This window comes from Conger conger, chromosome 7 (genome assembly GCF_963514075.1).
Source record: "Conger conger chromosome 7, fConCon1.1, whole genome shotgun sequence".
In the NCBI taxonomy this organism is placed as follows: Eukaryota; Metazoa; Chordata; class Actinopteri; order Anguilliformes; family Congridae; genus Conger; species Conger conger.
Window position 1 is genome coordinate 59,338,691 of NC_083766.1, and position 26,306 is coordinate 59,364,996.

A 26,306-nucleotide genomic window follows, 5' to 3' on the forward strand; every position below is an offset into this window, starting at 1 on the left:
TAATTCATTTATTTTTTTCAGATCCTAAACAGTGAGGAGCAAACAGACCTGCAATGAGCCCCCTGAATTCAACCTTCTTTATAAATGATGATATTGTGCATCCTGACTTCTTTTTCATAAGTGGTCTTGCTGGTATTCCCCACACAAACTATTACTATATCTTCTTGGGCTTTGTTTATGCAGTGACTGTACTGGGAAACACTTTTGTCATGTTTATGATTTACAGTGACCACTGCCTTCACAGTCCAAAATACATTGTAGTTTTTAATTTGGCTCTGTCCGACTTGTGTGGAAGCACTGCAGTCATTCCTCAGGTGATTGACACTTTCCTGTTTAAATCACACTTAATCTCATTTGAAGCCTGCTTGACTAATATGTATTTTGTTTTAGGTTTTCTCACTATGCAGTCTTTCACTCTAACACTGCTGTCCTATGATAGATGTGTTGCTATATGCTTTCCACTGAGATACAATGACCTTGTGACTCATAAGTCAATCCTGTTGATCATAGCCATATTATGGATGATTGCAGGAATGGCCATTCTCATTGCAGTGATGTTCATCAGCACACTGTCCTTCTGCAAATCCACTGTGGTAAACAGTTATTTCTGTGATCACGGACCTATATACCTTATGGCGTGCAATGACAACACTCCAAGTGCTGTGATTCGTTGGACACATCCTGTTCTGATTCTCTGGCTTCCAGTACCTTTTATCACAGGCACATACATTTGTATAGCCAGGGCGTTATTAAAAATCGCAGCCTCAGAACGCCTCAAAGCCATGAAAACCTGCACCTCTCATTTGATCTTGGTGAGCGTGTTTTATTTTCCTTTATGCTTCACCTTTGCACTGGCCTCTATCATCCACCGGAACGCCAGGATTATTAACCTGTCTCTGTCGACTGTCATGCCGCCTATGCTGAATCCAATCATCTACTCACTGAAGACAGAAGAATTCACAGAATCCATTAAAAAGCTGTACAGAAGAACAATGATACACATCACTGTAAGGAAAAAATGAGTAAATATTTTCATCACAAATTACTGACTACCAAATATTACCGTGTTAATTTTTTACAAAGCCTCTACTTAACTCTCAATTGTAAAAGTACTGCTCACAAATGTTATCCAATGAATGGGAATACAGTGAAAAATATAAAAACATAGTCGGCCTTAAATAATTGCAGCTGGAATAATTGTATTTTATTATTACTATTATTAGGATTATTATTAGTATTAATATCTATATATTTACAAGTTCCACCTTACCATTTTGTCCAATTTGTAATCAGCATTTACTTATGTTTTAATAAGCTGTAACGAAAACTAAGTCTGGGTACAATACCAGACCATGGGGGAAATCAATTTATTTCCATTTTTGCCCCCGTGTTCTGCTTAGCAAACTCAACCTGAATAATCTCTTACAGTTCACTTTGAGGCTTTTACATTTATTAAAGCAATTCAAAAATCAAATCTACTCTAAGTCTCCTTGACGAGCCTCTCACAAGCATGACAAGATTAAGCAAGTATTTCCTCATAACTTTTTCCTATTATACCAGAAATCAATCTGGTTGCCCTTCCTTGAACCTTTTCCAACACCTCTATATCTTTCTTGTTGTATGGTCCCCAGTACTGCACACAATACTCAAAGAGTGGTCTTAGAAAGATATTGAATAAGGCGAGTATAACTTCCTTACATTCATACTCGTTCATTCGTACTCTTGGCTATATATCCCAGCATGTTTTACTGCTGCAGCACATTGACTAGAACCTGAAAGCCTTTGATCAGCTATTCCTGCCAAGTCTTTTTCAACGTGGGCAGATTCAAATCTAAGGGACCGGCCATAAAATAATCCTGCATTCTGTTTATATTTCCTACATGTAGAGCTTGACATGTAGCTATAAGTAATTTCATTTGCCAGGTTTCTGCCCACTTCTGGATTATGGATTATTATTTTAAAACGAGCAACCAGTTTTGACCTACTAAACCATGTAATGTGATTTATCTGTTCAATTAACTGCTTCCATGGGTCGATTTCGTGAGGTACAATGAAGACGAGCATAAGCATAGGCCTCATGCAGGAACATTTTCGTATTCATTTCCCTCACCTTTTCCAAACAAAGGGTTCATACGACTGTGCCACGTCGCATTCAACAAATGCACCTCACTGCGCTATTTATTTGTTTGTTTATTGATTCATATGTTTATCTGTTTATACATTCAACAGCCTTGTCCCTACTCACAGTTTCCCCTCGAGTCAAACATTGTGATCCTCCTCCTCATGAGGAAAAAATCATCCTCAAGGTCCAATATAGTCCTTTATTTCATTTTCCCCCACAATGATTTGGAAAACACTGAAATGCTTCCCCTCCGGCAAAACTTGAAGAATTTGCACAAAATGTGATATCTTTCCTCATGTCACATACCTATATACATGGATTACTTGTCTAGTGGTTATGTGAGATCATTTTTAAACCATTAGCAAGTATTTTTAGACAATCTTTAGAACTAGATAAATACCTGATGAAGGATAAAGAATTTAAAATGCTCTTTGAATATTCTCTTACAAGGTAGCTATAGCAGCACACAGGGACTCGAGTTGCACTAGCGGTACTCTGTCTGTAAAATAGGAACTGTGATGCTGATCACATTAATCCTAAATACCAGAATGTGAAAAAGGTTGAAATTACAATTAAATTTGGATTCAAAAGTAAAATGCAATTAATTATTAAAATTACTTTGATAAAGTAATCATAATTAATAATACAGTACCGTTAATAATACTATTATTCATAATATGTATTATACCAGAAGGTAAATGCCAATCAACAGACTACCGTGTAGGATTACGAATGTTACACGAGGGGGCAGTGTATTGAGAAAGCTGGTCATGCAGGCTTTCAAAAATGGTTCAAGGGGGCCGCGGTGGCGCAACAGGCTAAGATGCAGCAGACTTGTGGTTGCAGTTCACTGCAGCTGCACACCGGGGACCGGGGTTTGACTCCCGGTCCTGCCAAAAGTTTGGCCGGCTCATGTGGAGCGGCATTAATTGGCTTGCCACTCCAGAGGGAGGGCTAGCTGATCGCCATACAATAAGCGCCTCGGACGCCCTGCAACCACGGACACGATTAGAGAGATGAGACGTCTTGAAGAAGGCGTGTCGCTCTTCCTCGGGGTATGGACGGTGTATCTAACACTAACTGGAACTGAATTAGAGGAGGGTACAATTGGCTACTAAATTGGGAGAAAAGGGGAAAAATCTGAAAAATAAAAAGAATAAAAAATGGTACAAGGGTGACATGTAGTGGTCTTTTCAGAAAATTGCACTTGTGGCTATTTAGCTGAGAAAGCCAAAGAATGCCAAGAATTCGTTCTGAAGCTATTCTGCCTCACACAGGGCACCAAATTATGTAGGTTCCTTGCATGGGCTGCAAAATAACTTAGGGATATTACTCTCTACGAAAACAGGGCGCCAATTAATGTTATGTAGCAGTATAACTGCCAAAAGTAATCAGTCTCATAAAATTACTGTTATCAGAAATATCTAACCACAAATTTTGTATTTTAATTAATAATTAAAATAACCAATATTAATGATTGAACATACCGATGACCTGAAGGTTGGAAGTTCTTCGAAAGACTGCTTTAATTCGGCTCTCATGTCTATGTGATTCCAAAACGGACACCGGGGTTTAACAAAATATATTTATTAAACAACGTACAAACACAGAACAGATAAAATAAATGGAAGTTAGTAGGTCAAGGTATGTTAGGAATTTGTGTGTATGTGTATGTGTATGTCCCTTGGAACAAAGGGAAAGGTAAGTGTAGCTAGCTTGGATGGCTAGCATGGGAGTGTTAGTGTTATCTGTGAGAAGAGCGACTACTTGCATAGTTTAGTTATAATATATATATATATTAGAATTAAACTATGTTTAAACTATGTATTAGAATTAAACTATGAGCAAGTAGTCGCTCTTCTCACAGAATTAGATTTGCCGTCTTTCGCATATATATATATATATATATATATATGCGAAAGACGACAAATCTATTCACATACATATACAGCTAACAGAATGCATAAAGCAAATACAAAAACACAGATTCACAATATCAGTTAAGACTAAGCTAACACTGCCTATGCCTGCAAATGCTTGTTTAGTCTTACGGAGTCCATACGCATTGCTGGATCCAAAAGACGTGCTGTCCTTGTAGGAGCGGCGATGGTGCGGTGTATGGTGGCGATGATGCGGTGAATGGTGGCTTGTCCTGGAGAGGTGCGCAGAGCCAGAGCTGAGATGTTCCTGTGGGCAGTGTGGTCCGGTCCGGTCTGTTTGGTTCTGGAAAAATGTCTGCTGTTCCGTTTTCCGTGTGGAAAAGTTTGTTCCTGTAGTTTGTAGTGGTAAACTGATGCAGCGGTTCGCATACACCAGTTTCCACTCACTAGAGGCCCCTAAATTACCGCGAGGTAAACTAGGCAGTGCGCTGTAGAGGCCTCTGTCTGAGTGTCGAGACAGGGCGTTGATGTTGCAGGAGTCGGAGGCCGGAAGCTGCTGAGGTGAAGAAAAGAGCGTCAAAAGAGGGGCCAAAAAAAAGAGGGCCTAGCTCTTTTTACGAGGAAGGTTTATTACTCCCGCCGGTACAGGTTTGGCTAAACCATAAATAGACGTCATGCTGGAATGGACGTCCTGGAATTCTCCTGTGGGATTGCGGGAAATGTAGTTTTGTGATTCCGACACGGATGACTGTAAACACATACCTATAGGCCTGTCACTTTAACTTGCATCACATGCAAAACACATTATTTATTGGAAATAATAACATTGTAATGGTCAGCCAACATGATTTTTGCAAGGGATAGTCATGGAATTATTTGAGGAAGCTACCAAGTGTTTAATGGTAGAAGGGCTTATATTTTATACTTATATTTCCAAAAATCATTTGAGAAGGGACCACATGACAATCTCATTACAAAAAATAGAAGGGATCTTATCTGAGCGGGGTATTGTGGGAAGTGGAGTCCCACAAGGATCAGTGCAGGGACCACTGCTCTTCCACTCTTTCCACAAAAGCAGACGCTTTTATCCAGAGCAACGTACAATTGATTAAACCAAGCAGGAGACAACCTTCCCCTGGAGCAATGCAGGGTTAAGGGCTTTGCTCAAGGGCCCAACAGCTGTGCGGATCTTATTGTGGCTACACCGTTAACAACCCTGTTAAGGAATAGGGTTCCATCTGTTAGCAGGGCCTGGGAACTCTTCCGTATCTCTTTGTAGCTATACCTTTTCTCACCACCAGGAGTCAGGAAGGGGGTATGCTAGAGACAGGAAGGGGAGGTGCTAAGGAGAACAAAGGAAAAAATGTTTGGCGGTGTGAGAGAAAATGGTTGTGGGGCTAAGGCCTAGTTAGGACTGTTGGGGATCACTTTAATAAACAAGGAAACGGATTGCTTTGTTGGACTGATGGAACCATTGGGAAAAGGAAAGACAAAGGCCTATTTGATTTAAAATACTTTTCTTTTTCTTTGGATACCATGGATTATAAGAACTGAAATGATGGACTTCCAAACCACAGAGGGGTGAGATCTAATCTTTTTCTTTTTACCCTGCGGATTGTGGACTATTTCATCTTTTTGGTTTTTGTATGAACTTTTCAGCGGTGGACTGGGAATCTTGACTGTCAGCCTTTAACCTTGGGGAGTGATTCTGTCTGCCATTGCATTGAACTGCATAAATGTATACAGCTACTTTTTGTTTGGCATGACCACGTTCCGTCTCCTTCTCATTGTTATTAATATCATTAATGGCTTTAGTCTCAGGACAAAGCAACCGTTATACTGGGGATCGAACCACCGACCTTGTGGGTCCCAGTCATGTACCTTAACCACTACACTACAGGCTGCCATGTAGATTAGTTACATTTCTAGATGATACAAAGCTGGGAGGTTTAGCTAACAGTTAAATCTCCGTCTCTGCTCCCGTTCTGACAAGAAGGAACAAAACCACTTTCATTATCATTACATCATGTCTCATTGATTCCACATGTGTGTTTCTTTGGTATCCTGTTCCCTTGGTGTACTGCTCTGTCAACACTCTGGGATATAAGAAGCGCAGCACAGCCTTTGACTCACCACAATGCTTTCCAACAGATCGACAGTTTCATCCAGGTCAACAACTTAAAGAGGAATATTGAACGACACTGGCAACGACAGCGACATATTGGGTCTGTGCAAGTTTGTCTAAAGTTATTGGTAAGTATTTAGGACACCTTCATTTATTCTGTCATTTATTCGTTTCAAATTGCTGTGAAATTTTCTGCTAAGCTTGAACTGAATATAAATTATTGTCCTTGGAAAAAATAAAGAAAAAATAATTTCACTGTCAGACAAAATATTACTAGTATTCATATTGTATGCAGAACAAAATATATTTCATCAAATAACCCTGACCTGACAAATCTTTCGACCATTTCCCTTTTAATATTTTGATAAGAATCATGATCAGTCAAATATTTCTACAATTAATTGATACTGGTCATTATGAAGCCCCCTCTGGTTAAATTTATCTCACTAGATCCTAAATTATCAGGTTTCATTCATCATTAAACTATTAGCCGTTCTTTTAAAACTGACCGGTGGAATGAATATATTCCACAACTGTTATGTGCTCTGCAGGCCAGAGCTACGGAGACCTTTTGAGCATCAAGTGCCCAGCATAACAAGGTAAAACTGTTCAAGGAACACGATTTACCAAAATACTACAAATATTCATCCACAAATATTCGGACACAAATCTCTCTGGCCTCAAGACCCACACCAGATGGGTCATGGGGAAGTGGAGACAGTTGTTCTGTGTCCCTGCATTCTGGGCAGCACTGTTGATTGATTTTTCATTTTGACTTGAATGACTGCTTAGCCGCGGAATGATAATGGAAACAGAACAGTAAACAGAACAGTAAACAAAGGTAATAGCCTTGGTATATCATTCTTTTATCACTGCTATTATCCATTCAGATTGTAGGTGTCTTTCATTAACAGATTAATGGGTTGAAAGAAGCTAAATTCTGTCTTTTAGGACATGCAACATTTTGTATTGCAAAAATAAAGCTTGTGTAGTTTATGTAGCTCAATATTTGCCTACTGTTAAGCTTTTCTTGTTAGAGGACTTCTTACTTTAGTTAATTACATTTTTTTTTCAGGTCCTAAAGGACTGGTTTTCATTGTGTGAAAAACAGTGAGGAGCAAACAGACCTGCAATGAGCCCCCTGAATTCAACTTTTATAAATGAGGATATTGTGCATCCTGACTACTTTTTCATAAGCGGTCTTGCTGGTATTCCCTACACAAATTATTACTATATGTTCTTGGGCTTTGTTTATGCTGTGACTGTACTGGGAAACGGTTTCATCATGTTTATGATTTACACTGATCACTGTCTCCACAGTCCAAAATACATTGTAGTTTTTAATTTGGCTCTTTCCGACTTGTGTGGAAGCACTGCACTCATTCCTCAGTTGATTGACACCTTCCTGTTTAAATCACATTTAATCTCCTTTGAAGCCTGCTTGACCAATATGTTTTTTGTTTTAGGGTTTCTCCATATGCAGTCTTTCACTCTAACTCTTCTGTCCTATGATCGATGTGTTGCTATATGCTTTCCACTGAGATACAATGAGATTGTGACTAATAAATCAATGTTGGTCATAACAGCCATATTATGGGTCATTGGAGCAGTGGCCATTCTTGTTGCAGTGATGTTCATTAACACACTGTCATTCTGCAAAGCCACTGTGATAAACAGTTATTTCTGTGATCATGGACCCTTACACCGTATGGCATGCAACGACAACACTCCAAGTACTGTGATTCGTTGGTCACATCCTGTTCTGATTTTCTGGTTTCCGTCACTTCTTATCGTATTCACATACATTTGTATAGCCAGAGCGTTATTAAAAATCGCAGCCTCAGAGCGCGTCAAAGCCATGCAAACCTGCACCTCTCATTTGATCTTGGTGTGTGTCTTTTATCTTCCTTTGTGCTTCGCCTTTGCACTGGGCACTATCATTCACCAGAATGCCCGGATCATTAATATGTCTCTGTCTACTGTCATGCCACCTATGCTGAATCCAATTATCTACTCACTCAAGACAGAAGAATTCACGGAATCCATTAAAAGACTGTACAGAAGAACGATGATACACATCACTGAAAGGAAAAAATGAATACATGAATAAAAACAAATTGCTGAATGCCAAAATTTACTATGTTCATTTTTTTACAAAGCCTCTACTTAACCCTCAACTGTAAGAGTACTGTTCACAAATGTTATCCAATGAATGAGAATACAGAAAAACAGGTATAACGTAGTTTAAGCAGTTCGCCCTTAAATAATTGCAGCTTTTTACTGTATTTTATTATTATTATTATATTATTATTAGTAGTACTAGTAGTAGTAGTAGTAGTATCTATATATTTACAATGTGTTCCACCTCATCATTGTTGAGAACACATTTTGTACAATTTGAAATCAGCATTTACTTATGTTTCAATAAGCTGTAAAGAAAACTAAGTCTGGGTACAATACCAGACCATGGGTGAAATTTCCACTTATGAGCCCTTGTGCTGCTAAACCCAACCTGAATAATCTCCTGCAGTTCACTTTGAAGCTTTAAATTCATTAAAGCGATTAACAATCAAATCTACTCCATTATGAGCTTGATGAGATTAAGCATCACAAGTATTTCCTCATAACTTTTTTCTATTATACTAGGAATCAATCTGTTTACCCTTCTTTGAACCTTTTCCAGCACCTCTATATCTTTCTTGTTGTATGGTCCCCAGAACTGCACACAATACTGAAAGAGTGGTCTGACAAAGGTGTTGAATAAGGTGAATACGCTGAGCTATATATCCCAACATCCTGTTGGATTTATTTTTTAAACTGCTACAACACATTCATGTCATCTCAGTAAATGTGTCACGGAGTTAGCCAGGGCGGCTAGTTTCCTTCTGAGGTCCCTGGGCTGGATGTTTTTGCTGTGAGAGGAAACCAGAGCAGCCGGACAGAACCCACGTGACCCAGGTGAGAATGGCAGGCGGGATGCAGGCCAGCAGGGACTCGACCCCAGAGACTCCGTGCCCACCACTGGGCCACCTTACCACCTGAGGCTCATTAAACTTACTTTTGCATCATTGCATCAAGCGCAAATGACTCAACTTTCTTCTTTCTTTTCTAAGAACAACCTGCTAGACCCCCATCAGTCTAGCTTCAGATCGGGCCACTCGACAGAGACCGCGCTCCTCTCCATCAGTGAGTCGCTTCATGCCACACAAGCAGCCTCCCTCTCCTCTGTCCTCATTCTTCTAGATCTCTCTGCTGCCTTCGACACTGTGGATCACTCCATCCTCCTGTCCACCCTGTCAGCAACGGGCATCTGTGGCACAGCCCTGGACTGGATTGAGTCCGACCTCTCTGGTCACTCCTTCCAGGTTTCCTGGGCCGGTACGGTATCGACACCTCGGCCCATTGCCACAGGAGTTCCCCAGGGCTCAGTCCTAGGCCCGCTTCTTTTTTCTCTTTACACTCGTTCCCTTGGCCCTGTGATCACTGCACATGGGCTATCCTACCACTGCTATGCGGATGATACCCAACTCTTCATCTCGTTCCCACCATCTGATACACAGGTTTCTGCCCGTATCTCTGCTTGCCTGAGTGACATCCAGAGCTGGATGGACAACCACTATCTAAAGCTCAACCCAGGCAAGACTGAAATGATATTCATCTCTGCTGATACCTCTCCCCACCTGGATCTCTCCATTTCCCTCGGGGATACCACACTCACGCCATCACCCAGTGCAAGGAACCTCGGCGTGGTGATGGACAGCAGACTGTCCCTTTCCGAGAACATTGCAGGTCATGCAGGTTCTTCCTATACAACATACGGAGAATGCGGCCCTTTCTCATCCCCTACTCGACCCAGCTCCTGGTCCAAGCGATGGTTCTGTCCCGCCTGGACTACTGCAATTCCCTCTTGGCTGGCCAACCAGCGTCCGCCATCAGACCCCTCCAACTTATCCAGAATGCAGCAGCTCGTCTGGTCTTCAACCTTCCCAAATACTCACACGTCACCCCCCTGCCTACTTCCCTCCACTGGCTGCCTGTCATGGATCGCATCAAATTCAAAACATTGGTGCTAGCCTTCCGAGCAGTTAAGGGGTCTTCCCCAGCTTACCTACAGAAAATCATCAGACCCTACACCCCTGCCAGACCTCTTCGTTCAGCCTCCACAGGCCGCTTGGCACCTCCCCCTCTCCGAACCTCCACCTCACGCTCACGACTACTGTCTGTTCTGGCTCCACGGTGGTGGAACGAACTCCCCGTTGAGGTCAGAACTGTAGAATCTCTCCCCACCTTCAAGCGCAAACTGAAGACGCACCTCTTCAAGCAGCACCTCTCCCCATCCCTCCCTGCCTCACTGTGAACCTTAAGTGTTGTCTTTGTGATTTACGTAGTGTTTCGGTATTTTTAGTTGGCTAGGTAAGCAGTATTTGGATAGTTAAGTTTGGTCACTTTTGCTTTGTTGTTTGTTTATTTGTTGATTAAAAAAAATAATAATAATAATTTTTTTTAAAAGGCCCTGGTCCTTATCTTTGTTGTACGGGTAGCAATTGAAATTGTACCTCCCTCTAGGGTCTTTCAGCACACTTAGCCCTGGTTATGGGTATGCACTTTGTTGTACGTCGCTCAGGATAAGAGCGTCTGCCAAATGCCAATAATGTAATGTAATGTAATATTATTATTAATTTTTATTTATTTATTTATTTTTCTCCCCATTGGCTGTGGGGGGTAGGGGGGGAAAGGAACGATAGAATGTTCTCTTTTTTAAACCTTTTTTTTATTATCTACTCATCTGATTTGTCATGTTGTGCCTGAGCTGTGTTTTGTCTTGTACATGAAAAAAAGCAATAAAAATATTCTTTAAAAAAAAAATACACTTGGCTATATATCCCAACATCCTGTTGGCCTTTTTTTAAACTGCTACAGCACATTGACTACAACCTGAAAGGCTTTGATCAACAATTCCTCCCAAGTATTTTTCAACATGAGCAGATGCCAACCCAAGGTACCACCCATAAAATAATCCTGCCTTTTGTTTATATTTCCAACAGGTGGAGCTATATTTAATTTCATTTGCCAGGTTTCTGCCCACTTGTTTTGGTTTTTCTTTCACCTTAAAATCAGCAACCTGAACAATGAACCCAATAGCGAGACCACAGAAGTTCAGGTTAAAGTCTTTATTAGCTTTGCAGCAGATCAGACTGGTAGGGGTTGAGAACCAGCAATGTAGTTTAAAGTATTAAATGTAATGTATTAAAGTATAATGTAGTTTAAGCAGTTTGTAATCTAAAGTCCAAGCAATGGTCCGGTATCCAGGCAAACATAAACAACTCAGGTAATCCAAAGAATGGTCGCAGTCACAGGCAGAGAGTCGAAAACAATAAGGCAGTCGAAAGTCGGAAACAAAACAGGTCAAAACACAGGAAATAAACGCTGAAGAGTGTGGCAAAAGCCCATGACAATCTGGCAACGAGTAGAACAAACAGAGGGGTTTAAATACACATATGAAGGGGAAATAATAATCAGGTGTGCAAAACAGGAGAGTGGAAATGAATGAACTCACAGACAGACTACGGTGATTACAGAGAGTAACGGAAACACTTATCCATCTATACATTCAACAGCTAGTCCCTACTCCCAGTTTCCCCTCGAGTCAAAAACTGTGTGTACAGATCCTCCTCTTCATGAGGCCAGCCAGTTCTCTACTGTGTAGTAAATATAATCTAAAATAGAGTGAAAAGCAAACAGTATTTTAACAAGTTCATTAATAGAAATTTCATACCTATAGGCCTACTATTCTCTTCATTTATTGTTCTCCCTTTCTCTTTCCTCTCATGCGGCCTGTAGCGTAGTGGTTAAGGTAAATAACTGGGACACGCAAGGTTGGTGGTTCTAATCCGGGTGAAGCCAAAATAAGATCTGCCTTGAGCAAGGCCCTTAACGCTGCATTGTTCCAGGGGAAGATTGTCTCCTGCTTAGTCTAATCAACTGTATGTCGCTCTGGATAAGAACGTCTGCCAAATGTCTGCCAATAATGTAATGTAATATAATGTGTGCATTTGTGTGTGTTCATGGTAATGCATGATTGTCACATTATGTGCACCAACCAAACCCATGCAATCACAATGCAGCCTCTTCCGATCTCTACTAACTGGAAGTAAGGAATTTGTGATATCTCTCTGTCAGACAGTTTTATGCTATGAAGACCTTTTTTTTTTTTTACTTTTGATACTACAAAACTGAAATGTTTACCTATTATATTTTTTACATAAAAGATGAGTGCAGTTTAAGAAAATAAACATTTTCATGTTACATTTTTGTGTCTATAAGGACCAGAAAATACTAGTGTGCCAACCGACTCTGCTCTACCCTACCTACATATGGTACTTACAAACTTTGTTTCATTGTACTTAGCACTGAAATCAAAGTAGTTACCTGATGATTACAGAAGTAGCTGTGTATGTACCCAGTAAATACTAGGTAATTAACAAGTAGTAAAATAAAGCATTACCACAAAAAGTAAGCAGTGTACCATGGTGTGTCCCTTAGTGTATCCAAACCAACCCAAAATGGCTAAATTGTGCTTTGCTGTAAATCATAATGTTGTCAATCGAATCATATTTTACTATAAAACAACAGTTCAATTCATAATTTAATTTATTAGTTTTTATTTTAGAGGGAAAATACACATTCATGTCATCTCAGTGAATGTGTCAGGGAGTTAGCCAGGGGGGCTAGTTTCCTTCTGAGGTCCCTGGGCTGGATGTTTTTGCTGTGAGAGGAAACCCAGAGCAGCCGGACAGAACCCACGCGACCCAGGTGAGAATGGCAGGCGGGATGCAGGCCAGCAGGGACTCGACCCCAGAGACTCAGTGCCAACCACTGGGCTACCTTACCACCTGAGGCTCATTAAACTTACTTTTGCATCATTGCATCAAGCGCAAATGATTGGCATGTGTCCTGCAGGGGCCATGCAGAGACCTTTTGAGCATCGGGCGCTCACAGTGAGAAAAGGGCTCACAAAATAAGGTGCTCAGGCACCCGGAGATCCCCAGCCTTGCTGTTTTAGGCTTTAAATTCATTAAAGCGATTGACAATCAAATGTACTCTAAGTCTCCATTATGAGCTTGACGAGATTAAGTATCACAAGTATTTCCTCGTAATTTTCGATCCATTATACCAGCAATCAATATGGTTGCCCTTCTTTAAACCTTTTTCCAGCACCTCTATATCTTTCTTGTTGTATGGTCCCCAGAACTGCACACAATACTCAAAGAGTGGTCTGACAAAGGTATTAAATAAGATTTGTATAACTTCCTTGACTCATACTCAATACACTTGGCTAAAGTCTGTTAAGGACCTCTGCAGTAACCCTATCACTTTAAGTGCAGTTAAGGTTTGGAGGTCTGTTCGTAATATAGAGGGCTTTGCTCAATTTACATCTCCTCTTACTCCCATTCTGCACAACCCAGACTTTCTCCCACACTGTCAAGACCAGGGCCTTAAAAGGTGGCACAGACAGGGGATAACAAAGCTAGGAGATCTATTTGAGGGCCAGATTTTATTATCCTTTTAGCAACGCTTTGGCCTACACAAATCTGAGTTTTTTAGATATCTACAGATTAGACATTTCATTACTAAAGACACTACATTAATGACCAATAATGCCATTTCACATGTGGAAAGAGTCTTGTCTTTACAGATAACTAGAAAGCGCATTTGTGTATTCTATGGAGCCCTAAATTCCTATTTATCTCTAACCTCCAGTGCCACGAAGCAAGCCTGGGAGAGAGACTTGGGCATCTCCATTCGCGATGTGGTCTGGCAGAGAGTGTGGGAGCATGCGGGAAAAATTTCCATTTGTAACAGAACTAAATCCACACAGCTTAGAATTTTACACCATACACATATAACACCTGTTCTTGAAAAAATACATCTCTGCTTTGCTGGAAGTGTGACACAGAGACTGGCAATTATATTCATTGTTTGTGGTCATGTATGAAGTTGAAACGGTACTGGTCTGGTATTGTAGATGAATTGTGTCTCATTTTCGGTATTCAAATTGAATTAGGCCCTATGTGCCTTCTACTGGGCCTTCCAGATTGTCATATAACAAATAACAATCACAAGCGGTTATTCAATTTACTGTCCTTTGCTGCCATGAAGAATATTTTGTTATTCTGGATCAAGGATACTGCCCCAACCAATAAATCGTGGCACAAATTGGTAATGGAGTGTATTCCAAAGGAATACATATCGTGTATGTTGCACTCCTCCGTAGACACCTTTCATAAAGTCTGGGACCCTTATTTAAATTATATTGGTTCTACGCTATCCTCCTCCTTATTAAAGGGGTTTCCTTAAGGGGCCTAACATTTTCTGGTACTTCATTTGAGGGAAGCCAATCTACATGTAACTTTATAGTAACCTTGTAGCTCCTATATCTAAGTATCTATTCTTATGATGCTGCCTGTATTATTATTATTATTATTATTATTATTATTATAATAAATTATTATTATTATAATAAATGTTTTTCTCCCCATTGGCTGTGGGAGGTAGGGGGGGAAAGGAAAGAATGGAATTTTCTCTTTTTTAAACCTTTTTTTTTTATCTACTCATCTGATTTGTCATGTTGTGCCTGAGTTGTGGTTTGTGTTATATATGAAAAAAAGCAATAAAAATATTCTTAAAAAAAAAATACACTTGGCTATATATTGCAAACATCCTGTTGCCCTTTTTTTAAACTGCTACAGCACATTGACTAGAACCTGAAAGGCTTTGATCAACAATTCGTCCCAAGTATTTTTTAACATGAGCAGATTCCAACCCAAGGTACCACCCATAAAATAATCCTGCCTTTTGTTTATATTTATATTTGTTTATATTATATGGGGGGTGACATGGCTCAGGCAGTAAGAGCAGTCGTCTGGCAGTCGGAGGGTTGCCTGTTCGATCCCCCGCCCGGGCTGTGCCGAAGTGTCCCTGAGCAAGACACCTAACCCCTAAATGCTCCTGACGAGCTGGTCGGCGCCTTGCATGGCAGCCAATCGCCATTGGTGTGTGAGTGTGTGTTTGAATGGCTGAATGAGAAGCATCAATTGTACAGCGCTTTGGATAAAGGCGCTATATAAATGCCAGCCATTTACCATTTACCATATTTCCAACGGGTGGAGCTATATTTAATTTCATTTGCCAGGTTTCTGCCCACTTCTGGGTTATGTTTAGGTTTTTCTTTCACCTTACAATGAACCTGAACAATGAACCCAATAGCGAGACCACAGAAGTTCAGGTTAAAGTCTTTATTAGCTTTGCAGCAGATCAGACTGGTAGGGGTTGAGAACCAGCAAACAGGTATAATGTAGTTTAAGCAGTTCATAATCTAAAGTCCAAGCAATGGTCCGGTATCCAGGCAAACATAAACAACACAGGCAATCCAAAGAATGGTCGCAGTCACAGGCAGAGAGTCGAAAACAATAAGGCAGTCGAAAGTCGGAAACAAAACAGGTCGAAAAACAGGAAATAAATGCTGGAGAGTGTGGCAAAAGCCCATGACAATCTGGCAACGAGTAGAACAAACAGAGGGGTTTAAATACACAGATATGAAGGGGAAATAATAATCAGGTGTGCAAAACAGGAGAGTGGAAATGAATGAACTCACAGACAGACTACGGTGAGTACAGAGAGTAATGGAAACGCTTATCCATCTATACATTCAACAGCTAGTCCCTACTCCCAGTTTCCCCTCGAGTCAAAAACTGTGGGTACAGATCCTCCTCTCCATGAGGCCAGCCAGTTCTCTACTGTATAGTAAATATAATCTAAAATAGAGTGAAAAGCAAACAGTATTTTAACAAGTTCATTAATAGAAATTTCATACCTATAGGCCTACTATTCTCTTAATTTATTGTTCTCCCTTTCTCTTTCCACTCATGCGTAGCGTAGTGGTTAAGGTAAATGACTGGGACACGCAAGGTTTGGGGTTCTAATCCTGGTGAAGCCAAAATAAGATCTGCCTTGAGCAAGGCCCTTAACTCTGCATTGTTCCAGGGGAAGATTGTCTCCTGCTTAGTCTAATCAACTGTATGTCGCTCTGGATAAGAGCGTCTGCCAAATGTCTGCCAATAATGTAATGTAATATAATGTGTGCATTTGTGTGTGTTCATGATAATGCATGATTGTCACCTTATGTGCACCAACCAAACCCATGCAATCACAATGCAGCCTCTTCCGATCTCTACTAACTGGAAGTAAGGAATTTGTGATATCTCTCTGTCAGACAGTTTTATGCTATGAAGACCTTTTTTTTTTTACTTTTGATACTACAAAACTGAAATGTCTACCTATTATATTTTTTACATAAAAGATGAGTGCAGTTTAAGAAAAGAAACTGTCACGTTTCAGGTCTGTCTCGCCATGTTTTATGTTTATTCATGTTGTCTTAGTCACGTAGTGTCTTCATGTATTATGTTAGTCTAGGTTCGTCATGTTTAGTTATGTTTCGTTACGATTTATTTTCTTGTCATGTTTAGTTATGTCTCGTTACGATTTATTTTCTTGTCATGTCTAGTTTTGTTTTCGTACGATTATATTCCTGGTTATGTTTAGTGGTTATCGTCTTAGTTTCGCGTTGTGTCATGTTTTGATTTATGTTTATTGTTACGTTAACTGGTCACGGTTTATGCATACACTTTTACATGTTTTTCCGCAAACCTTGCGTTCCGCCTTTTCTCTCTCTCTCCTTCTGTCATTCACTTCCGAATTGTTTCTATTTGTCTATTTACTAAAACTACTAACGCTAGATCAGGATTGAGTAGAGACTAACAAACTAATCATGTGTTCATGTTACCTTACGTTTCTCGTGCATGTCATTTACTAATTTACTAATGCTAGGGCAGGATAGGTTTATTACTAACGATTACTAATCTCCTTGTTAAACTTGTCATCCATCGCACCTGTTTTCCATTTCCTTGCTACGCTCTAACTAATTGTCTACACCTGTCTACACCTGCATTTATAGCCCAGTCGCGCAACTGTTCACTGCGAAATTGTCTGCCTCTGTTTTCCACGCAACTCTTGAGCATTTACTGTTTTGATTACACGTTACGATCCAAGCCTGTTTACCGACCATAGTTTATTGATTTCTGTTTTGTGACCATCGTTTGTTTTTTGACTACGTCCTCGCCTACCGTTTTTGTACTTTTGCCCCGCTGATTGTTTCATGGTTTCGACTCCCGCTTCGCCCACGACTACGCCTCTGCCTGCCGTCCGCCTGTTCATCTGCCCCGCTGACAGCTCTCCTGCTACCGGACCTCCCTGCACGTCTACCGACAACGAGATTGCCTCTTCCCTCGGCACCGTGCTTTTTGTTTGTTTTATATTTGTTTGGCTGGATCGTCGTGTATGGACTTTGCTTGTGTTTACTACGCTCCTGGGACTCGTCCCGAATAAAGCCCTAACGGGACTTTATTTAACTATTGTTTCTGAGTCGTGCATTTTGGGTCCAACCCCCACGCACCCGTCTCAGAAACATTTTCATGTTACATTTTTGTGTCTATAAGGACCAGAAAATACTAGTGTGCCAACCGACTCTGCTCTACCCTACCTACATATGGTACTTACACATTTTGTTTCATTGTACTTAGCACTGAAATCAAAGTAGTTACCTGATGATTACAGAAGTAGCTGTGTATGTACCCAGTAAATACTAGGTAATTAACAAGTAGTAAAATAAAGCATTACCACAAAAAGTAAGCAGTGTACCATGGTGTGTGCCTTAGTGTATCCAAACCAACCCAAAATGGCTAAATTGTGCTTTGCTGTAAATCATAATGTTGTCAACCGAATCATATTTTACTATAAAACAACAGTTCAATTCATAATTAAATTTTTTAGTTTTTATTTTAGAGGGAAAATACACATTCATGTCATCTCAGTGAATGTGTCAGGGAGTTAGCCAGGGGGGCTAGTTTCCTTCTGAGGTCCCTGGGCTGGATGTTTTTGCTGTGAGAGGAAACCCAGAGCAGCCGGACAGAACCCACGCGACCCAGGTGAGAATGGCAGGAGGGATGCAGGCCAGCAGGGACTCGACCCCAGAGACTCCGTGCCAACCACTGGGCCACCTTACCACCTGAGGCTCATTAAACTTACTTTTGCATCATTGCATCAAGCGCAAATGATTGGCATGTGTCCTGTAGGGGCCATGCAGAGACCTTTTGAGCATCGGGCGCTCACAGTGCGAAAAGGGCTCACAAAATAAGGTGCTCAGGCACCCAGAGGTCCCCCAGCCCTGCTTTTCTGGAAGTAGGCCAACAAACTAATGGGCTGGGAGAATTTTGTCTTTTGTTTTTGTTTTTTTGATTTGAGACACAAGGAAGGACACACCACATCTATTAAAACAACATTAAATCATAAATCTGAGCTTGAGTTGTTTCTGTAGCTCAATGTTTGATAAATGTAAGGCCACTGAATTACTTTTGTGAAGGATGTCAGGCTGGGACACAGAGACAGAGGATACCACTGATCTTCTGTTCATAATGCACAGTACAGCACATTGCAATACAAAGGCACATACAGTTAGATCTCCATGTGCTGTGGGTGAGGCTTCCTAGTGGAAGTGCTTGTGTTACGCAATGATGGTGACAGATGTGTGTGGTGTGTTGCCCTTCTGTGAATGGATAAATAAATAAATAATGTGTGAGGGACGCTATCTATATACTAAACTAATTGCTATGACTGTTAGTAAATATTATGCAAAATTACAGCAAAACATGTGCATTGATATTAATAAGGTAAGCATTATGAACACCAATATTCAGAAAAAAGCACTTAATTATAATTCAGGACAATACCATACATTTGCAAACATGTTAACGTGCATTCTCTGCAGTAGGGCTGCACGATGTATACCGTTTTTTTTGTTCCTGCAATATGAACCAAATTTAGTGAGCACATTTCCATGGTTGCGATAGCAAAATGGTTTTCATTTCTAAATTCATAAAGTTTATGGAGACACAGAGAGGAGAGAATTATGGGCCTCATCAGTAAGACGAGTAACTTTCACCCCAAGGAACATTTTGACCTTTACATGAAGTGCAGTCCGAAAGTATTTGGAAAATGGTATAAGTAAAAGTGCAGACTGTCACCTTTAATTTGAGGATATTTACACAGGTGATCCATGTAGGAATTACATGCCCTTTTTATACATTTTATACATGCCCTTTTTATACATTCATTTTAGGGGTCCAAAAGTAATTGGACAGTTGGCTTCTCAGCTGTCTCTGATTAGTCATGTCATGTGTATTCAATTCCTTCCTGAATGCAGGTCACTCTTGGCCTCATCTATCCACAAGACCTTTTACCAGATCTCTGCAGGCTCTTTTAAAAATAATAATAATAAATAATTAGTATAGAGTATAGAAATGAGGTAACAAGCATGAAAAGTCATCCATCAGCATGGGACAAGTGAAATACCTATCAATTCCAAGGAGACAAATGGTAATTGGCCTTCACAAAGCAGGTTCAGATAATGGATGGATGGATGGAAGTCTGGTAATGCATAATACATAAACGGTTAAACATACCACTTAGCACTGCAAGGGACTGTCAGAGCAAAACTAAAAAAGATTTAAAACATATGGCATGGTTGCAAATTTGCAAATTTGCAAAATCAGGGGGGCCAGAAAGAACCCAAGGATCAGAGTTTAAGAATAGCAGAGATTGGTTGCATATTGGGGTCACCAAGTCTCAAAAAGAACCATGAAAACAGCACCAGAATATTTTGGCAGAATATCTGGTTGCCTCTGCTAGGAAGCTCAGACTTTGTTCCAGACCACGTTCTGCAGTGACCTTTTCAGTCAATTAAATTCCATCCAAAACCTGTGGTCTGAACTGTAGAGGTAGGTCTACATGGAGGTCTGGTCATACGTCCCCCAGATGTGCTCTCTAATCTCATCATAATTCATAGGAAAAGACTCATGGCTGTCCTTTGTGCTTTGGTATTAACCCACGGGTGCCAATAATGGCAAAACTTTTTTTTTTTTTAAGGAGGGAAATACATGTTTTATAAAAATAAAATAAAAACTTTTGTTGATTCCATTGCATCATCAAAAAAGCACTCAAAATAAATCATGTTTCAATGACTGTATAATTTTGTTTTTTCATTATTTTATTTTATTTGCGATGCTTTTTTTCCTGGAAATAAACAGAAAGCTTTAGGATTTTGAAGTTACTTCAAAACTTTCCAAGAACTGCTTGAAGACCAAGGAAGAGCAAGGAGTGCTGCACAATCCACAGTCACCTCACCTCAACCCCACTGAACTTTAATTGGGGCACTTGAAGTCTGAAAAAAGCCAAGCATTCAGTAACATCACAAGATGCTCTTTGGAACATTGTCAAATAATACTAGGATGACATGTCCATGCCAGCTGTACATAAGTGCACATTGCAATTAAAGGTGGACATACCAAATACGAATCACTTTTCACTCAAATTGTTGTGCAGATAATATAATTTATAATGAAAAAGTTTGTATTAAATTAGAAAAGAATGCAAAATAGAAGCATTTTCACTAGTGGTCTCAGACTTTGGACCCCACTGTATATATGAAAGCATATTTGTATCATTTAGCGGCTTTTCTTATTTAAATATTTAATAAATGTATAAAACAATTAGCAAGTTAGCAAATATTGTCAAAATATACTAAAAATAAGATATAAACATTAGTCCTGCACCAACTTTGCATACGAATGTTTTGTGTGGGGTTCTTTTGACCCTTTGTAAAATGTAAGAAAATATACAACCATTTTTATTTTTATCTCAGATTCAGATTATCTTTGCAGATGATTCTGGTGACACTTTCTCAAACAGGTGCCAAAGTTTCACTTTCACTTGAAATTTTGGGCTTAGGCTAATGAGATGTTTCTCACAGATTATTCATATTTATGGATAAAAGGCTTGTCATTTTGGAAATATTCATATTAAAATAATTGTTTGTTTATTTCTGGCTCAATTAGACCCCAAACATAAAAGCAGTCATAAAATCGTAAATAATAGGAGGGTTAAAAGAAGCATTTGGAAGTTGTCAAACACTTTTTTTTTTCAGTTTGTAAAAATTCACCAAATAAAAGGTATTAGTCCATTTAAACTTACAGAAATATGTAATGTTTACATTTCTTCCTTGTAGTAGTTGTGTTGTCTGAAAATTAACAACACAAGCACTGTAAAAAGGCTCATTGGAATACAGTATCGAACATTTTCCATTGCATAAGTACAATGACCATAATGAAACTACATTAGTTTCAGCATGCAGTGTTTATTTTTCTCTAATTGGGGGTGGGGGGAGTGTGCGTGTGTGAGTGTGTGTGTGTGTGTGTGTGTGTGTGTGAGTGTGTGTGTTTGTGTGTGTGTGTGAGTGTGTGTGTGAGAGTGTGTAAATGTGTGTGAGAGTGTGTGTCTGTGAGTGTGAGTGTGTGTGTATGTGTGTGTAAATGTGTGTGTGTGTGGAGGAGTGGGTCAGTGGGAATTACCCAGTTTATCTCCACCACTGTCATTATGGGATTGGCTACATAAGGCTGTTCTCTGTCTACAGATCTGCATGCAAGTGAAACTCCCTGTTAAAGCTGTGATGTTGCTGCACGGAAAGTAAACACGGTTCACCGAAGACATTGTTCATGATTTGAGAGGTAACACTATTCTTCACAGAATCTCTGAAAAAACGGAATGTTGAATATCAATATTTGGAGAACAAAAATCACATGAAATTAATGTAAAAAATGAATTGATTTTTGTGGGTAAGTTTTTTTCTCTTTTTAATCTGACGGTAACACTGTACAATTAGGTTCCATGAATTGGCATGAAATAATGTCGTTGTTAACTCACTAACTACTGCGAAGTTAATATGTACAGCTCTGTTAATGTATTTGTACATCATTAATCCATGTTAACAAATACATTAGTTATTCACGTTGGAATAAAAAATTCAGCCAATATATTTGTTAATGGTTAATGAATTGTGTTCATCCTATGGTTTGCTAATATATAAATCATCATGTAACAAATAAGTTCGTTGTTAACAAATGCATTAACTAATTAAATTAATTTTATGCTTAATTAATGTATTTGTCCACTGATTCATTTTAACGACCACATGAGTTAATATCAATTAATTAATCTTATTTTAAAGTGACCAATCTGACTTAACCCTCCTATTATGTCTATTATTCAGTGTTTGACGTCTCTTAAAAACCAGTTCACCATGTTTTGACCTTCTGTGTAAAATGTGAGAAAATATACAACCATTTTTATGTTTATCTCAGATATCTTTGTGGATGATTCTGATGACACTTTCCCAAACAGGTGCCAAACTTTCACTTACTGTAAAATTAGATGTTTCTACATCTAAACAGATTTTTCATATTTACGGATAAAAGGTTAGTCATTTGGGAGACAATAAGGCACAAAGTGTCAAAACGTTTGCAATAATGTTGCGTTTATTTCAACTGTTGGGGTCAATTTAACCCCAAAAATAAAAGCAGTCATGAACTCATAACCTAACAGGAGGCTTAACTGATAATAGTACACTTACTTGGAATGACCTAATTTGAACGGGTAATGTAAATTCGAAATAATCTACTGAATGTTCTGCAGATAATAGATTAGATACCAAAAAAAAAACTGTCTAAAACATGAACACAAATAAAAAGTATATATAATATACACATATAATACGTGTACTGATATGTAGATATTTTTGTTTTCCATAGGTGTGACCTCAACATTACATTTCCTGCTCACCCTGCAATGTATAAATAAATACAGTTAAAGTCTATATTTCCACTAGTCATCCTGTTTAATGTCTTATTTTACTCTGTATAACTATGACTAACAATATTATTGCACTATACACTCATATCAGTGGCCTTTTCGAGAAGTGTCGACAAGAAGTAGTTCATATGGGACTGTAAAATAGTTCCAATTAACTTTAAAGTTAGGATTGTAAAATGAAACGTTCATGTTTGTAATATCTTATGACGTTCTGACTGCAGGGTGTGAGGAGAACCAGCAAGAAAGCAAAAGCAGCACAATGAGCTCAACGCTGTCTTCAAATGCAACTATTGTTCGTCCTGCAAGATTTTACATCAATGGACTTCACGGTGTTCCACACGTGAAGTACTATTACATATTTCTGTGTCTGGTGTATGTTGTGACAGTGATCGGAAACGTTTTCATTATGCTTGTTATATACCTCCAACGCACTCTTCACACCCCGAAATACATCGCCGTATTCAATCTGGCTGTGGCCGATTTTGGTGGAAGCAGTGCGTTAATCCCAAAGATAATTGACGTTTTTTTCTTTAAATCGCAATACATTTCATACGAGGCATGCTTCTCCACCATGTTTTTTTGTTTTCTCTTCATCCTCATACAGTCCCTGACTCTTCTTATTTTGGCATATGACAGATTAATTGCAATATGTCTTCCCCTAAGATACCACGCCATTATCACTAATATAGCAATGAGTAGCATGATAATGGGTGCGTGGGCTTTCTCATTGATATTGATTGGTTTTAGTACAGGTTGGGCCTCGAGGTTGTCTTTCTGTAATTCGATTGTCATAAATAGTTACTTCTGTGACCATGGCCCAACATATAAACTGGCCTGTGGCAACACAAACGTGAATAACATCATGGCCTACATTGGCTTCGTGGCTACACTCTGCGCACCTGTGATTTTGATTACAATCACTTATTTCTGCATCGCCCTTGCGTTGATGAGGATCGCGTCTTGGGCGGAACGCACCAAAGCCCTAAAAACCTGTATTTCCCACCTGATTTTAGTCACCATGTTTTACCTTCCCATAATAGCCATCAACATAGCGGCGGTGACCATCCCTGTCCACCCGAACACACGGATCATTAACTTGTCTCTCTCGGCCACAATGCCGCCTATGCTAAATCCCATAATATACACACTCAAAACAGAGGAGGTTGTGGAATCAGTGAAGAAACTCTACCAAAGATTCATGGGAAGGACGCCAATGGCCAAGAATTAACGAAGCTCAGCGGGCGGACAGCCATTATAAATGCTGTGCCGCACAACATAGCGAACCTCCCCTGACTGCAAAGCTAAATAGGGCCGTCTGTGGGAGTGAGCTCCATATAGCCTGGAGGTTCTCTCATTACTAAGATCTACATTGTGTACCTCGTCAATTTCAAAACAGAATACTCATTATTACATTCCATTACATTACATTATTGGCATTTGGCAGACACTCTTATCCAGAGCGACGTACAACAAAGTGCAAAGTGCATACTCCTAACCAGGACCAAGTGCACTGAAAGACCCTCACAATTTCAAGTGCTTAGAGTACAACAAAGATAAGGACTTGGGCCTATTTGATTAATCTGACGAATCTGACAAATAGCAGAACGCAATAGAATGATATACACTTACGTAGGGACAATAAACAGCTTACATAGCCAAACATAACTAGCAAAAATAGCATCCCAGTGAACAAGTTATGACACTATCGAGAACTGAAAAACAACAACTATCTATCAGTTTACAGAGATTGCAGGAAGCCAGTGCAGGGAAGAGAGCAGGGGGGTGACGTGGGAGTGTCTGGGGAGGTTGAATACCAGACGAGCTGCTGCTGTAGTCCAGGCGGGACAGAACCATGGCTTGGACCATGAGCTGGGTCGAGTAGGGGGTGAGAAAGGGGCGGATTCTCCGGATGTTTTATAGAAAGAATCTGTATGATCGGGTCATGTTCTCGGACAGAGGGACAGTCTGCTGTCCATCACCACTCTGCCCGATGCCATCACTGGAGTGTCCACGAGGGAAATGGAGAAATCAAGCAATCCAACCATTCCAACGATAGAGTATAATATGTAGAGACAGCAAAGGGATTTAAGGGATTGGAATGAGCCCCCTCTGGAGTTGAGAAACACTACATGGCTGTCTGCACCTTAGTAAAGTAATGTAGAAGAAGAGATTTAAACGGTAGCAAACACAAATAAATCACTTAACGGATTGACATGATTGTGCTGAACTGCCACATACAAGTAGCCTGTGTAGGATTCACCAACGGTTGGTGGAAACGACTGATATAAAGTAGCCTATAAGGATATTAAATTAACTGAAAAGCAATTTGATCTACGTTGACTACAATTTAAGTCAATCATATCATGCTCATATCATGCTGCTTAAAATACTCTACTCGGGAAGGGGCATTCATTATTCATTATTGCTCCAATGCCGTCCCCTTGAAACTGCTATTTTACTCAGTATAGCCTACTCATCCTGTTATTCATTTGGCAGAAAACATTTAATAAAGCGTTGATGTTTTTTGCATTTGTCCAATGCTCTTCTGTTTGAGTGTAATTAATCGTTTGGAATGTGTAACACTTTAATAAACATTTTTATGTTGTTCACTGTAAAGACTGCTACTGTTTTATTTATATTTTACAGTCCCATTGATCATCATTTTTAATATTTTATGCTAATATGGAATGTAAAATACCGTGCTTACTGTGTGACATGACCGAGACAAGTTCACTTGAATTAACGTATTTTTGCAGGTACAATATTTCAAACAAAACATACAAAGACAATGTTACATCCTACTGTACTTACTCATAAATGTGCAATAAAATGAATAATTAACCCTTAAACACGACTGAAAAAATATACTCTCTTCCAAAATGGGGACCTAAAATACCCTAAACCAAAATACATACACTTTATTAATGGCTTGATTAAATCAACAAAATCTTACATTAAAAATAATATATATAATAATAATAATAAAAAAAAATATTTTTATTTTTATGTAAGACTCTACATTATAACATTACATATACATACACCGGGGCACAGATGGTGCAGTGGGCAGCACTGACACCTCACAGCAAGGCGTCTCCCCGTGTTTGCGAGGGTTTCCTCCGGGTACTCCGGTTTCCTCCCACAATCTAAAGACATGCAGGTTAGGCTGATTGGAGAGTCTAAATTGCCCGTAGGTATGAGTGTGTGAGTGAATGGTGTGTGTGCCCTGCGATGGACTGGCAACCTGTCCAGCGTGTATTCCTGCCTTTCGCCCAATGTATGCTGGGATAGGCGACCCTGTTCAGGATGAGGTTAGGATAATGAATATATATATATATATATATACAGTGGTGTGAAAAAG

General features: G+C 39.6%; 3 protein-coding genes and 1 long non-coding RNA gene across 4 annotated transcripts; all 4 read left to right on the forward strand.

Annotated features, from left to right (window-relative positions):
- Positions 1–53: 53 nt before the first annotated feature.
- Positions 54–1,022, forward strand: LOC133133451 (olfactory receptor 1F1-like). The gene has a single exon (XM_061249548.1). It carries the CDS (start codon positions 54–56, stop codon positions 1,020–1,022), a length of 969 nt encoding a protein of 322 aa, XP_061105532.1.
- A 5,122-nt stretch (positions 1,023–6,144) lies between these two features.
- On the forward strand, positions 6,145–7,310 carry LOC133132144 (uncharacterized). The gene is made up of 3 exons (XR_009709076.1): positions 6,145–6,255; positions 6,679–6,726; positions 7,203–7,310. It is a non-coding gene; the product is annotated as an uncharacterized LOC133132144 (long non-coding RNA).
- LOC133133452 (olfactory receptor 1F1-like) lies at positions 7,260–8,225 on the forward strand. The gene has a single exon (XM_061249549.1). The coding sequence runs from the start codon at positions 7,260–7,262 to the stop codon at positions 8,223–8,225; it is 966 nt and encodes a 321-aa protein (XP_061105533.1).
- A 14,958-nt stretch (positions 8,226–23,183) lies between these two features.
- Positions 23,184–24,459, forward strand: LOC133132830 (olfactory receptor 52Z1P-like). The gene is made up of 2 exons (XM_061248586.1): positions 23,184–24,139; positions 24,414–24,459. Exons 1-2 carry the CDS (start codon positions 23,205–23,207, stop codon positions 24,457–24,459), a joined length of 981 nt encoding a protein of 326 aa, XP_061104570.1. The 5' UTR covers positions 23,184–23,204.
- Positions 24,460–26,306: the final 1,847 nt, after the last annotated feature.

Bases quoted from the DNA above. Each gene is read 5' to 3' on its own strand.
- LOC133132830 (XM_061248586.1), top strand. From the start codon at position 23,205: ATGAGCTCAACGCTGTCTTCAAATGCAACTATTGTTCGTCCTGCAAGA. The intron at 24,140-24,413 runs ATTCATGGGAAG...AGAGCGACGTAC, and splicing joins GTGAAGAAACTCTACCAAAG to AACAAAGTGCAAAGTGCATA.
- LOC133133451 (XM_061249548.1), top strand. From the start codon at position 54: ATGAGCCCCCTGAATTCAACCTTCTTTATAAATGATGATATTGTGCAT.
- LOC133133452 (XM_061249549.1), top strand. From the start codon at position 7,260: ATGAGCCCCCTGAATTCAACTTTTATAAATGAGGATATTGTGCATCCT.